Below are 15,127 nucleotides of genomic sequence, written 5' to 3'. Positions count from 1 at the left end.
ATCAGTAGCTAAACCAAACTTGAAGGAAAGGAAAGCAGCATTTAGAGTTAAGCCAATGTGAAATATTACCTGAGCAAGGATTCTCTCATTTCTACTTCCTGCCTAGTGATTGCAATCATACTTAGGCCTTGTTTTCTGAATAATGGGTACAGAAGGTAAGATTTTCCTAATTACCTTTGAAAATCTCAAAACCTTTAAATCATTGGCAGCTTTTGGAAAGAGAGTGGTATGATCCATAGATTTTGTTCATATTAAAAGATGCCAGTCCTTAGTTCAAGACACACACACACACACACACACACACACACACACACACACACACACACACACACACACACACACACACACACACACACACACACACACACACACACACACACACACACACACACACCCTGTTGCTTGCAAATTTTTGTATACTTACCACATTTACATTTGTTCAAAGTCAGAACCAACTCCTAAACATTCTTAATAGGATGAATTACAGCTGAGTATTACTGAAGACAAAAGCTGAAGAAGAGATGGATTAGAAAGGAGAGAGACACACACAATTTTAGAACAAAACAAGTATATTTCTATTGGACTACCTGATACAGAAGATAGCATGGTATAGATGGATAGTATGAATGACAAATAATACAAATATATTTTATTTGAAATAAACAAAAATGCTTACATAGCTTTCACTGAAAAACAAACTGTTGCTTGACTGTATTACAGAGCAAAAACAAAGCTGAAGCACAAACACCCTTCTGTTTTGACAATTATTTGGAGACAGGTAGGAAGACACTACTTGGTTTTTAAAAAACTGACCTTCCCTTAAGGCCTGGTCATAGAAGTGTAAACAATGTAAATGAATCCACCATTACCAGTTGTCATTATCATATCTATGTTACCTGCATATTCTGAGATCATAAACATACCTGCCAATATACCTGGGAAGGGTTGCTTATATCACAGTTACATGAGTTCTTGGCAGGCTGGATCAAGGAAGAGTAATTTGGAACAAGTTTTACACCTATTTAGAAGAAAACACTAGTATTCCCTTAAATAACAGGTAATAATAGAAAGATACTGCCTGGAAGTTATCCTTTTCACTTTGGTTCATGTTTAGTTTCTGTGATTTACATAGTTGTCTGTTTCATTTGCCTATATTACAATCCTGCCACAAAATCTTAAAGCACAAGATACCTATTATTCATTCCTTCAACATCTATGTTTTTCAAGTTTCATACTCTACTACATCCACAATATGTCAGCAGTTCTTGGAGAGGAAACAAAAATATAAATGGGCAGAACTTGCCTAAAAATGTAGATGTTTCTAACTACAATGCTGCTTAATGAGAAGACAATGCGAGAATGAAAAAAAAGCAAACGTTCATGTGTAAGGAATGTGGTTCAACTCTTTGGATTTAAAAACAAGATCCCCAGAGAAGCCAAGTATCATGGAATTTCTAGAAAATTTCCTCTGCGCACCCCCCCAACCTATAGACCTGAAAAGTCTAAACTTCTGCAAACTACATTTGTGAGATGTTATAGGTGATGATCTAAGCAGAGGGAGAAGGATGAATGTGTCTTCCATTTAGCTAATTTGTAGCATAGCCTCTTTAGCTGTTGGTGGATCAGTAAAAACTACTGCAGGTACCAGAAGTGCTTTGAAGAATTGAAGAATAGGGGTTAAAAACAACAACAACAAAACCCCTACTGACCATATTTTCTGTTTAAATCAATAACAGGAATTCATGGCTAGGAAAATCTTCTAAACTGTAAAATGACTCCAGGATAGATCTCTCCATTGAATGTAGCAAGGAGGGGGAAAAAAAAAAGATTTACACTAGTAGATATAGTGATAACAGAGAACTACAAGGTAGAGAACACAAAAAAATATATACCAAGACAATGCTATAGGTTCAACAGTATTCCATGAGGCTAGAAAATCAGTTAACTTTGAAAGCCCTAGCAAAATATCACTCTTGTTTATAAACCACTTATTTATCATATGACCACGTTGAATCCTTTTCCTTCCACACACTGAAGAATCCTATAGTCAGCTTTTAAGCATTCTGCATTTCTTTGCCAATCTTGTAGCTGAGTATCTTGTTCCAGTCGATTTTGGTGCGGGTAACTGGGAGTTGCCGGCGCAAGGCCTTGAATGTGGTATCTGACATTGTTTGATAGTTTTCACTAATTGCTGTCTGCAACAAATAATTAAAGATGAGTTGCATGAACAGAAATAGAGTTGGTGGTGAATATGAAAACCTATATATATAACCCTACAGAGAAAGGACATGCTACAAAGGACATTTCTATTTAGTTTCTATTGAACTCCTTTCAAAAGTGAAGAAAACCAAGAAAGTTAACTGTATTGCTAAAACTAGCATAAATCTAAATCCTCAACTGTAAGCTGATTGTCAAATTACAATGTATATAGTTTCTACACTTTAGTATTTTTAGTTTTTAGTATTTTAGTATTTAGCATTTTTAGTAAAGGATACAGGTCTAATGGTATATGTTAAGAGCAAAATAGTCAAGTATTCGAGCCAGAGAAATTAGGGCCACATCTTCTTACCTGATACTCATTTTCTGCACTCTCTATGATTTTAATAAAGTCCTTGGCAGTTTGGATTTCATTCTAAGGAAGAGGAGAAAGAAACAATTTTTAAAATGTTAAGCAGAAAACAAAAAAAATGCTGAAAAGTCCATCCATACTGACATTTATTTTATTTTATTTTATTTTTTGGGGGGGTCTGGTCGTGGGGCCTGAACTCTGGGCCTGGGCGCTGTCCCTCAGCTCTTCAGCTCAAGGCTAGCGCTCTACCACTTGAGCCACAGCACCACCTCCGGCTTTTTTCTTTTTTGCTTGTGTGGTGCTGAGGAATCGAACCCAGGGCCTCAGGCATGCAAGGCAAGCACTCTACTACTGAGCCATCTTCCCAGCCCCCATACTGACATTTATATAACCTCTAGTTTACCAAGTGTTCACAAGTATATTAGCTCTTTTGATCCTGATAACACAGAATCATCTTCACTTTGCAGATGAAAACAGAATCCTCCTACATGACCAGATCAAATTTAACAACCTTTCTATGATAAAGATGGAATCCAAATAAAGGTTTTCTCTAAAAAAATCAATACTCTTTCCATTCTACCACTGGATACCTAGAAGTCATTATCACTAAGTGTTGAAATGCTGATGACTTGAAAATATTCCTAGCTTAAGATGTTATAAAACAAGCCAATTTTTTTTGTGTGTTGGGCCAGTCCTAGGGCTTCAACTCAGATCCTGGATGCTGTCCTTTAGACTCTTTATCACCAATTAATCACAGAAAAAGCCAGGAATGGTGCTATGGCTCAAGTGGTAGAGCACTAGCCTTGAGCAAAAAACAAGCTCATGGACAGTGACCAATCACAGAGTTCAAGCCTCAGGACCAGAAAAAGCAAAACAAAACAAAACAAAAAAACTATCAGGTGCTTTTCTGCCAGGTATGCTTCAAACAATGATCCTCAGATCTTAGCCTCCTCTGTAGCTGGTATTGCAAACCAACAACACCTAGGAACTTAAGAGTCTCATGAGCTTTCCTGCCTGGGCTAGCTTTGAACTACAATCCTCACATCTCAACCTCCTGAGTAAGATTACAGGTGTGAGCCATTGGCACCCAGCAAACTTTTTTAATTGAAAAAATTTATTTGCCTATAAAAATTGTACAATGTGGGAGGATTTCATTGTTGGCCTCAAACTCACCATCTTTGTCAGCCTGGGATTACAGAAGTATGTGTGTAGTGCCACATACACCACTTTTAATATTTAATAATGTGAGCATTACTAAATATAATATATATAAGCAAAAGCTATTTGGTAGTACTCAACACCTTCTACAAATACAAGGAAATAAGTTTTTAAAAAGAATTAAATAGCAAGAATTAGAAAACAAATTATGGCTCTTCTGTCAAGGTAAAGAACACAACACTGACTGAATACTACTAGAAGTGTTGTTTCTCTAATGATGTGAATATAGCCTTACAGAATTTAGTTTGACCTTCCATTCTCCTGTTATTTACTGACTATAGGTATTGCTGTTCTTGAGTAAATTTTACAATCAAGAAAAAGACACAGCAGGAAAGGTAACAACATTTTTCTTAAAGTCATAATCACTCTTAAGACAAAGTGTAAACTAGTATATTCAGTTGGTAGTAAGAGGCACTCAAAAAGCTGCCAAAATTAAATGGCAACACTCAGGTAAAACACTCTTTGTTCTCCCCCACAGGTACTGGGGGTTTGAACTCAGGGAATTATGCTTGCTAGATAGGCACTCTACCACTGAGCCACTACCCCAGCTCCCAAACTAATTTCTTCAAGAAAAACAAGACACAAGTATAACATAAAATACTGCATACTCACAGAAACAGTTACTGAATCTTGTACATCTTTATGACTAACCAACTGAACATTGCCATCTTCATAATAGTGAACCTGTATTGAGACAATATTTGAGCAAGTTTATGTATAGTTCATATAAAAACCTATCATTGAGGGCACAAATTCCTGCTTTAAGTTTTTCTTAATTGATATATCTTTTGTTCTTTTTTGAAACAAATTCTCACATGCATCCTACACTGGCTTCCAAATTTATTTATTTTTCCATTGGTATTGGTATTGGGCTTGAACTCAGGGCCTGGATACTATCCCTTAGCTTTTGACTTTGTGTTTTTTTAACTGTATTTTTTGTCTTTTCTTTTTTGGTACTGGGATCGAACCCAGCACGTTGCACTTGCTAGGCAAGTGCTTTGCCACTGAGCTACATTCCAGCTCTAGCTTTTGACTTTGAACCATGATTACCAGTCTCCTGAGTAGCTAGGATTAAAGGCATGAACCACCAATGCCCAGCCAGGCCTTAGCCTTCTGAGGGCTTGAAATCAGACTTGTGCCACTATACTTGGTTAAAGTACATATATACTTTTTCTTCTCTCTGTCTCTATTTTTCAGTATGAAGGAATCAAACCTAGAACCTTACACATTGTTAGGCAAGCGTTCTACCACTTAGTTACATACCCAGCCCTGGTAGCCCATTCTTACCAACTCTGAACAAATAACATAATCATATGAAAATTCACAGTACTAATTAGAATTCACAGAATTCTTTAATATAAGAATTATCTTTCCTTAGCAGGAAAAAAATGATTGTTTATTAAGTCTAGTAATTGCTTATTAGGTGCTAATTACATCAAGGCACTGTGCTAGTCATTGTAAATAGAAAAATAAGATTTTACTCCTAGCCATCTTAAAATAATTAAATGATGGGGTTTTTTGTTGTTTTTTTTTTTTTAGTATTATTGGGGGTCTGAACTCATGGTCAGGTTCTCCGGTACTTGAGCCACATCCCTAATCCCTTTTGCATTAGTTATTTTTTTCAAAATAAGTGTCTCACTCACGCTTCTGTCTCAGCCAGGTAAGGACTGAGATCCTTCTACCCGAGAAGCTAGAATTGCAGATGAGGGCAACCCTTAAATATGAGTTTTTTCTCTGTGAAAAGCAAGGGTATTTTTTTCTGTTTGTTTTTAGTGGTTCTGAATTTGAATAGTACATTGGCCTCAGACCTCCATTTCCCTAATCTTTACTTCCTACATAAAGCTAGGATTAAAGTTTGAGCCATTGTACCTAGCCAAACAATTTTAATGGATCTCAATATGTGTTTCTCTCCATATGCACTAATATTAACATTGATAAATAGATTTGCTCAAATACAAGACAAACTTAACTGAGAGTTAAAGGCAGGACTAAAAAGATTTTATTGGTGAATTTAGACTGTAAATAAAGCATTTTGGGGGCTAAGGATGTAGCTCAATGGTAAAGTATTTGTCTAGCACATTTGAGACCTTAGGTTCAATCCCCAGAAGCACAAAGAAAAAAAAAAAGTTTGAAGACAAGGTAAAGTGAAGTGTTATAATTAAAAAAAAAAAAAAAACAAAAAGCAAAAAACAAACTAGCCGGGCACCGGTGGCTCACACCTATAATCCTAGCTACTTAGGAGGCTGAGATCTGAGCATCTTGGTTCAAAGCCAGCCCAGGCAGGAAAGTCCTTGAGACTCTTATCTCTAATAAACCACTAGAAAACCGGAAGTGGCACTGTGGCTCAAGCAGTAGAGTGCTCACCTTGAGCTGAAGAGTGCAGGGACAGTATCTAAGTCTAGAGTTCAAGCCCCACGACCGACCGACCAAAAAAAAAAAAAACAAAAACTAGCAAGAAGGAAGAGTATACAAGATACAAAACTGTAACATTCAGGAAGTTCTGGCAACTTAAAAGATAGGTTCAGTTATCTTAGTATGACTACAAACTGGCTAAACAGAATAGAATGACTGTTCATTTGAACAGTCTTGAATATAGTAATACCACCTAAGTGGATAAGGTCTCTACCTGAGCAAAGTATATAGCCTTGGGATGAGGAATATGAGAATGAAGTATAATTGGTTTAGTTGAAAGAACAAAGATCTCACTGCAAATGAATGTGGAAAGAAAGATGTCTGGAGACACTTAGGAAATAAAGAACTATAAAGAACAAAGCTCTTTATAAATCAAATTAGAATTCAGTTTATCCTCTTACAGATGATAACAGTTAATTCAGATAATGCCATTACCTTCATACACTACAGTCTCACTGTTATGTCCTTGCAAAATTCTTACACTGAACCTCATATCCACAGTGACATTATCAACAGGTAGGACCTCATAGGGCTCCACCCTTACAAAAAAAGCCTGAATGAGTTCCCTTTCTGTGTTTGGGCCTTATGAGGCAATGTTCCCCCTCTGCACTGTGAGGATCAGGCAAGAAAGCAACATCTTCAGTCATACTAAGTTGCTGAATGAGTTGGCACTTTGAACTTGGATGTTAGCTTCCAAAATGAGAGCAATACAATTCTGTTGCTTATGAATTACTGAGTCAGGTATTTTGTTGAGAAGATTCAGCTATCTTGGTCCACTTATCAGGTGAAGGGTCAGCAATGAGATAATGAGCTTTTACACACACACACACACTCTCTCTCTCTTTCTTTCTCTCTCTCTCTCTCTCTCTCTCTCTCTCTCTCTCTCTCTCTCTCTCTCTCTCTCTCTTTGTCCAGTGCGGAGAACCAAACCCATGCTTCACTCATATTAGGAAAGCTCTCTTCCACTGAGCTACATCACCAGCCCAATTTTTGGAAATTGATTTCTGAAGACAAGTGCAGTAACCTTTACTATTACAGCTATTATTTATTAAGCCCTACAATGTGTTAGAAACTATGCATAATATTTTACTCATTATTTATTTTGCTTAGTCTTTACAAAATGCTATAAGCTAGGGACTACTATTAACTCTATGTTACAGCTGAAGCTTGAGGTATTTTAGTAACGTCATGTTCACATATGTAGAAAGACAAGTTAGAAGCCAGGCTGGGCACTGGTGGCTCACTCCTGTAATCCTAATCAGGAGGCTGAGAGCTGAGAATCCTGGTTCAATGCCAGCCTGGGCAATCTGAGACTTTTTATTTTCATTTTTTTTTCCCGGTCGTGGGGCCTGAACTCTGGGCCTGGGCGCTGTCCCTCAGCTCTTCAGCTCAAGGCTAGCACTCTACCACTTGAGCCAGCGCCACTTCCAGCTTTTTTCTTTTTGCTTATGTGGTGCTGAGGAATCGAACCCAGGGCCTCAGGCATGCAAGGCAAGCACTCTACCACTGAGCCACCTTCCCAGCCCCAGTCTGAGACTCTTATCTCCAATTAGCCACCAAAAAAGTAGAAGGGAGCTGTGTCTCAAAGTGGTAGAGTGCTATCTACCCTTGAGCAAAAGAGCTCAGGGATAGCACCCAGGCTCTGAGTTCAAGTCCATAACCAACGAAGAAGAAAGAAGAAGAAAAGGAGGAGGAGGAGGAGGAGGAGGAGGAGGAGGAGGAGGACGAGGACGAGGACGAGGAGGAGGAGGAGGAGGAAGAAAAGGAAGAGGAGGAGGAAGAAAAGGAAGAGGAAGAAAAGGAAGAGGAAGAAAAGGAGGAGGAGGAGGAGGAGGAGAGGGAAGAGGGGAAGAGGAAAATGAGGGAGGGGAAGGGAGGATTTGAATTAGGTCAAAAGAACTAAAACTTCATCAAACATGCATTAGGAAGGAGTGACATTAATCAAGACAAACCATACTCATAAACTAACATGGTAAATTAAAACTCCTTTATACAACTCCTTAAAGATAATTTATTTTATTTTATTTTTTTCCAGGCCTGAGGACCGAACCCAGGGCCTTGCGCGCGCTGGGCGGGCGCCCTTCCGCTGGTCTAAACCCCCAGCCCCAAGATAATTTTTTTTTAATGTTAAAAAGATCCAAGTTTTGGTGGCTCATGCTATAGTCCTTGCTACTCAGGACACCTAGATCTGAGATGGAGGTTCAAAGTTAGCCCAAGGAAAGGAATTCCATGAGACTCTTATCTCCAGTTAACTACCAAAAAAGCAGGCAGTGGAGCTGTAGCTCAAGTGGTAGAGTGCTAGCCTTGCACAAAAATGCTCAGGGACAGTCCTCATGCCCTGAGTTGAAGCCCTAGGAGCAATGCATGCTTGCATGCGTGCACATACAATTCTACCATGGGGAAAAAGAACATACATTATACTTCTCAATGAGATGACTGGGATGCTACTTTGCTCCAAGTAGAAAGTAAAATTTTTTAAAATGATATTCAGAAAAGTATAAACTAAACAGTCAAGTTTGAGGTAGAAACCATGATCCTATTTGAAAAAAAAATAATTTCCATAAGCAATATATATCAATATATACTCTTACAGGACAAAATTAGGTATCTTCTTCAACAGGGGCAAATGTTTAAAACCAAAAAGACAAAACTAGTGTTTGAGCTGGGTGTGGTGGTACATGCCTATAATCTCAGCACTTGAAAAGGTGAGGAAGACAGATCACAAATTCAAGTTCAATTTGGTTACAGAGTGAAACTAGAAGTCCAAGACCAAAATGTATCATGGATAGGGTATAAGTACAAATAATATGGGGTCTATTTAAGAATCAGAGGCCAGGTCAGTGGTAGTCTTGTCTCTATTTCTTTCCTTTTCCCTTCTCTCTTCTGTTTTCTTTTCTTTCCTTTTATTTTTATTTTTTTTGTCAGTCATGGGGCTTGAACTCTCGGCCTGGGCGCTGTCCCTCTGCTCTTCAGCTCAATGCTAGCACTCTACCACTTGAACCACGGGCCACTTGTGGTTTTCTGGTGGTTTATTGAAGATCAGAGTCTCATTTTCTCCTCAGGCTGGCTTTCAATCCTGATCTTCAGATCTTAGCCTCCTTAGCTAGGATTACAGGTGTGTCAGATCTTAGCCTCCTTAGCTAGGATTACAGGTGTGAGCCACTGGTACCCAGCCTTCTTTTCTTTCTTTTTTGCACTAACAAGGGATTGTATTCAGGGTCTTATGCACGCTAGGCAAGCACTGTACTAGTCCTTATTTCTAATATCAAAGCAAAGATAACTTGCATCTTTATTTTATTTTATGTCGGTCATGGGGCTTGAACTCTGGGCTTGGGTGCTGTCCCTGTGCTCTTCAGCTCAAGGCAAGCACTCTACCCCTTGAGTCCCAGCGCCAATTCCAGTTTTCTGGTGGTTTACTGGAGATAAGAGTTTCTCGGACTTTCCTGCCCAGGCTGGCTTTGAACCATGATCCTCAGATCTCAGCCACCCGAGTAGCTAGGATTACAGGTGTGAGCCACAGGCGTCCGGCAACAGCTTTATTTTAAAATGTGAAGGTTTTTTAGTTGGGGCTTGAACTTAGGGCCTGGGCATTGTCCCTGAGCCTCTTTGTGCTTAAGGCTAGCTCTCTACCACTTGAGCCACAGCACTACTTTCACTTTTTCTGAGTAGTCTATTGGAGATTTGGAGATAGTCTCACAGATTTCCTGCCCAGTCTGGCTCTGTAATGAACCAGGATCCTCATATCTCAGCTTCCAGAGTAGGTGTGAGACATGGGAGCCTTGCTTAAAATGTGAAGTTTTAACCATTATCCATTTATCCATTCCATCCTGGAATCTTACCTGAATCTTCAGCACTCCAACCACCTGGGCTGTAGGTGGTGTGATTGTGAACTTCCACTCTGATCTCCAACGACCATTCCTATTAAAACACACACATATACAATGCTGCAGAATCAGTAATAGGCAAAAGAAAGGTAAACTGTCAAAAGCAGATAGGTTAGAAAAAGGAAGAAAACGACAAATTCACTTCCAATTTGATAAACCTAAGACTTGGTCTATTCAAGTATAAGTTTGGATCCAAATGGATTAGTTAAACATAACCTTTACTAAGCTATCTGTATTATCACTTATCTTTCATTCCTTCTGAAGGAAAACTGGTGCCTTTTCTAAATAGGATTGATAGCCTGCTTTGGTTGCAGAGTTATATAACTAAACATTATTAACCCTATACCAGAGTAAAACAGACTTTTAGGTAGACAACTTAGTAATGACTTGTCAGTCAATATAATGGGATTTTAAAGATATAATAAAATCTTGGAAAGAATCTAAACAATGGTTCAATCTCACATTTTATAGAGAACTAAAGTCTCCAGGTCAATTAATCTATCTCAACAGTTAAGATTAAAAACCAGACTTTGTTTGCAAAATAAATTAGAAACAAAAGGAAAAGAACATTCATTTCTTACCAGAAGTTTTTAGGCTGAAACTGGTGGCTTTCAATACATGCAATTATAGTCTGTTGTCCATCTATAGTTTTAGCATAAACCTATTGTTTGGGAAAAACATATTTAATTTAAACAACAACTTATAAAAGCAGTGTACTAAATACTGAGGGGACAAAGAATACGACATAATAGTATTCTTGGAACATGAACACAAAGCTGAATATTGTGAGTTCTAGCTGAATACTGTGGTTCAATGAATGCAGAGGGAAATACTATTTTTGCCACTTAGCCTGGACTTTATGAAAACATCCTGATCTTAGGCTGAGGATAAAGAACAACAAATTCAGGCAAGAAACAAAGAAATTGTTAAGGGAATGGAAATTAGTTCTGTTAGGTGGGAGGACACAAAACAGGAGCATGATTATATAGTAGAAGAACTTAGAGTTGACTTTATGGACAGGTGCTGGTGGCTCATGCCTGTAATCCTAGCTACTAGGAAGGCTGAGATCTGAGGATCATGGTTTGAAGACAGACCAGGCAGAAAAGTCCCCATGGGACTCTTCTTCAATTAACCACTTAAAAACCGGAAGTAGTGCTGTGTCTCAAGTGGTTGAGTGTTAGCCTTGAGCTCGGGGACAATGCCCAGGCACTGAGTTCAAGGACCCTCTTCCCCCCAAAAAAGTTGAGTTTATTTTACCAAAACCAAACAGAAATTTAAAAGACCAGAATTGTTATTTTTGAGAACAGTCACTATTGATGTGCACATGATAAAATGGAAAAAAAGTTGAAGGTTGATTAGGGGTGACATTAATCTAGACAATAATCTGTGTTGGTATCAATGGTAATGGGGGGAAAAAAAGAAACAGTTTCAGACAAGTTACGGAAATACCATGAGAAGTCTAGAGCTGGAAATGTAGTTCAGTAGTAGAAGCACTTGCCTAGAATGTGCTGAGGTCATAGATTTAATCCCGAGCAAAATAAAACAAATCAAAAGTTGAGCAATATGCTGCAATTGAAGAGCAAAGGGAAGAGGTCAAAACATTTGCACACTTGAATGTCTTGGAAAGACATTAATCTATCCCAACAGGTATCATTTACTAATTGAGAAATGCTTATCGAAATGTCTAGTTAGAAACACCAGCTCTTACAGTGGGAGATGTGAATGAAAACAGTCACCCAGGGAAAGCACAGAAAAGAAGTAGTGCTTTATAGTTCACACACACAAAAATATATTTTTTTGGTAGTGGGGCTTGAACTCTGGGCCTGGGTGCTGTCTCTGAGCTCTTCAGCTCAAGGCTAGCGCTCTACCACTTGAGCCACAGTGCCACTTCCAGTTTTCTGGTGGTTTCTTCTGGTTTCTGGTTCGCCTGGCACAAAATGTTTGTTTTTACAAATCTGGTTTAAAAACATGTCAGGTGCTGGTGGCTCATACCTCTAATCTTAGCTATTCAGAAGGCTGAGAAATGAGGATAGCAGTTCAAAGCCAGCCTGGGCAGGAAAGTCCACGAGACTCTTATCTCCAATTAACCACCAAAAAACCAGAAGTGGTGCTGTGGCTCAAGCGGGAGAGCACTCACCTTGAGCTGAAGAGCTCAGGGACAGCACCTAGGCCACAGTTCAAGCCCCAAGACCGACAAAACAAAAAACAAAAAACAAAACAACAATATGTTACCATCTACTGATGACAGAGCTAAGGTTCAGAATTCTTGCTCAAGGTTGGTTATTCAAGAAAATATATGGTTGAAAGTGAAACACAAACCTGTTGTTTTCTGATAGAAATCTATGTTACTTTTGATTAAATCGACTAGTCCTTCTGAGACAGAGATATATAGCCTTGGGGTATGCCTAAGTTTAGAAAGATAGGGGAGATGAAAAGAAATAACTACAGAGAGTAAGAAGACTTGGAAGTGTTAATAAGCAGTCTTAGCAAAAGATATTTTTTTGGGGGGGTAGTGGGAGGGAAGGGATGGTAAGGGAAAAACAGAGGAGGAGGTAACCATGCTCAATAGGAAATGCAAGCCAGGCACCGGTGGCTCATGCCTGTAATCCTAGCTACTCAGGAGGCTGAGATCTGAGGATCGAGGTTCAAAGCCAGCCCGGGCAGGAAAGTCCGTGAAACTCTTATCTCTAATAAACCACCAGAAAACCGGAAGTAGTGCTGTAGCTCAAGTGGTAGAGCGCTAGCCTTGAGCTGAAGAGTTGAGGGACAGCGCTCAGGCCCAGAGTTCAAGCCCACGACCGACAAAATAAAAAAGGAAATGTACTCATTACTTTGCTCATGTAACTGTAACCCCTCTGTACAGTATTCTTACAATAAAAAACATATAACAACAACAAAAAAGATCTTTTTTAAAAGTAGCTAGTTGGATTATGTAAAATTCAGTAACAAAGCCAGGTATGGTGGTACAGGACTATAATCCCAGCATGGCAGACAGAGTTTGAGATCAATTTGGATTACTTAGCAAGACCAAACAAAACAAATAAAAAACTAGGAACTGTAATCTGGAGAAACTGACATAGGAGGATCACCATTTGAGGCTTCCTTATTTAAAAAGTTCACTAGAGGGGCTGGGAAGGTGGCTCAGTGGTAGAGTGCTTACCTTGCATGCCTTAGGCCCTGGGTTCGATTCCTCAGCACCACATAAGCAAAAAGAAAAAAGCCGGAAGTGGCGCTGTGGCTCAAGTGGTAGAGTGCTAGCCTTGAGCTGAAGAGCTGAGGGACAGCGCCCAGGCCCAGAGTTCAGGCCCCACGACCGGACCCCCCCCACCAAAAAAAAAGTTCACTAGACCCATTTTTGACTAATTGCTAAACTTGATTGTACATGCCTATCATCCAGTATAAAACAGACAGATTGGAATCTAGGAGAGTAGCTTGAAAGGAATTGAGATTTTATCTAAAATATAATACAGTTGATAGCTTACAATATCCTAGCTACTCAATAGGCTGAGATCTGGAAGACCATGATTTGAGGCCGGCCTAGGCAGTAAAGTCCATAAGACTCTGTCTCCAAAATAAGCAGCAAAAAGCCAGGCTGAAAAAGTGGCTCAACTGCAGAGCACTAGCCCAGGAAGAAAGCCAAGCTAGCTTGAGGCCCTGAATTCAAACCCCAATATTATTCCTCTGGAAAAAAAAAAAGACCAAAGAACAATGCAAAGCTGGGTGCCGCTGAAACACTTGTAATCCCAGCTACTGAGATCTCAGGATCTAAGTTCAAAGTCATCGTGGGAAGACAAATCTGAAGAAGTCTAACCTCCAATTAACCAGAAAAAAAACTTCAAGTGAAGGTATAGATTGAGTGGTAGAACACCAGGCATAAGTGAAAAAGCCAAACAGAGCAAGCGGCCCTAAGTTAAAGCCTCAATACTGACACACAGGCATGCATGTATGCATGCACACCCACATTCTCCCACCCCCATCTCCCACCCTCACTGAAAATAAAAGCAGGTATAGCTCAGTGGTAGAGTGCAAGGCCCTGTAAACAAACAGCCATAAACATGGGCAATAGCTTCCTAAAAATTTCAATTTATGATTCCCCCCACACACATCTAAGCTAAAGACCTTTTCTTTCTTTTCAGAGATAGGGATTTGTTATGCTGCCTAGAATGGTCTGAAACCTTGGGATTTCAGACTTAGCCTATTAAGCAGCTTTAACTACAGGCCTGTGTCATAATGTCCAGATCACAAGGCCTTTAAAAACTTTTTGATAGGTATAAGTTGATTTTGCATAAAAAAGAAATGTAAAATACTCTGAGATCTAAAATTATTATGCATTGTGATTTTAAAAAGAAATTTTCCATGTAATTGTATGCTCTTTCCAAAAATGATTTAGTGAACAAAACAAAAAGAACATAACTAAGAAGGAAGAAGTAAAGATTAGTAAGCTAAAGCCTCAAAGGGAATAGGGAAATGTATGAAATAAGACATTTTCTGATATGAAAGCAGGCAGATACTTAACAGTACAGAAGCCGTTGGAATAATGATCTTTCACGTAGGCTCTTAAAGCACTGTCACAGGATTCTCTCCAAGACTTCAAACTTCCATCTACTTCCTCTGGCTGGGGGTCACTTGCTTCTTTCCGTAAGTGATCAAACTTAAAGGAAATTTTGTTCCTTGGATCTAAAAATCTGCTATTACCCAGGTCACCGTGCTCTGTTATTAGGACCTTCCAAAGAAGAATTACATATATGAATAACTCTATTAAAAAAAAGACAGCTCATCACATTTTGAAAAACAAAAAGTAAATAAAGATTATGAGGAGGGAAGTTAACTTCATTTAGCCAGATTACTTTCATATTGACTTTTCAATTAAGTCTCATTTTCACTCATAAAATTATTATATTTGTAGATAATCCAACTTATAACTGCAAATTATCCCACCTAATGATAATCGTCACTTCTTGATTTCTATCTAATGTAATGCTTAATGTCTAATGTAATACAAATGCTTCATACCTAGCTGGCGCAGGCACCAGATCCTGAACTC

The 15,127-nt window shown here is 38.9% G+C and overlaps 1 protein-coding gene across 1 annotated transcript in view; it reads right to left on the bottom strand.

The window, feature by feature from the left end:
• Nucleotides 1–551: 551 nt before the first annotated feature.
• The window catches only part of Capza1 (capping actin protein of muscle Z-line subunit alpha 1), a 50,051-nt gene continuing 35,475 nt past the window's right edge, over nucleotides 552–15,127 (bottom strand). The window contains exons 5-10 of the mRNA XM_070006312.1: nucleotides 14,600–14,806; nucleotides 10,665–10,744; nucleotides 10,039–10,117; nucleotides 4,400–4,471; nucleotides 2,570–2,632; nucleotides 552–2,195 (exon numbers count right to left, since the gene is read on the bottom strand). Of these exons, the coding sequence (XP_069862413.1) occupies nucleotides 2,055–2,195; nucleotides 2,570–2,632; nucleotides 4,400–4,471; nucleotides 10,039–10,117; nucleotides 10,665–10,744; nucleotides 14,600–14,806 (642 nt within the window). The 3' untranslated portion in view covers nucleotides 552–2,054. The remainder of the gene's footprint in view (nucleotides 2,196–2,569; nucleotides 2,633–4,399; nucleotides 4,472–10,038; nucleotides 10,118–10,664; nucleotides 10,745–14,599; nucleotides 14,807–15,127) is intronic.

Source organism: Dipodomys merriami, unplaced genomic scaffold (genome assembly GCF_024711535.1).
Source record: "Dipodomys merriami isolate MVZ:Mamm:240054 unplaced genomic scaffold, mDipMer1.0.p SCAF_7, whole genome shotgun sequence".
NCBI lineage: Eukaryota > Metazoa > Chordata > Mammalia > Rodentia > Heteromyidae > Dipodomys > Dipodomys merriami.
The sequence above is the reverse complement of the archived record's forward strand: the minus strand, read 5'-3'. Positions and strand labels throughout refer to the sequence as shown.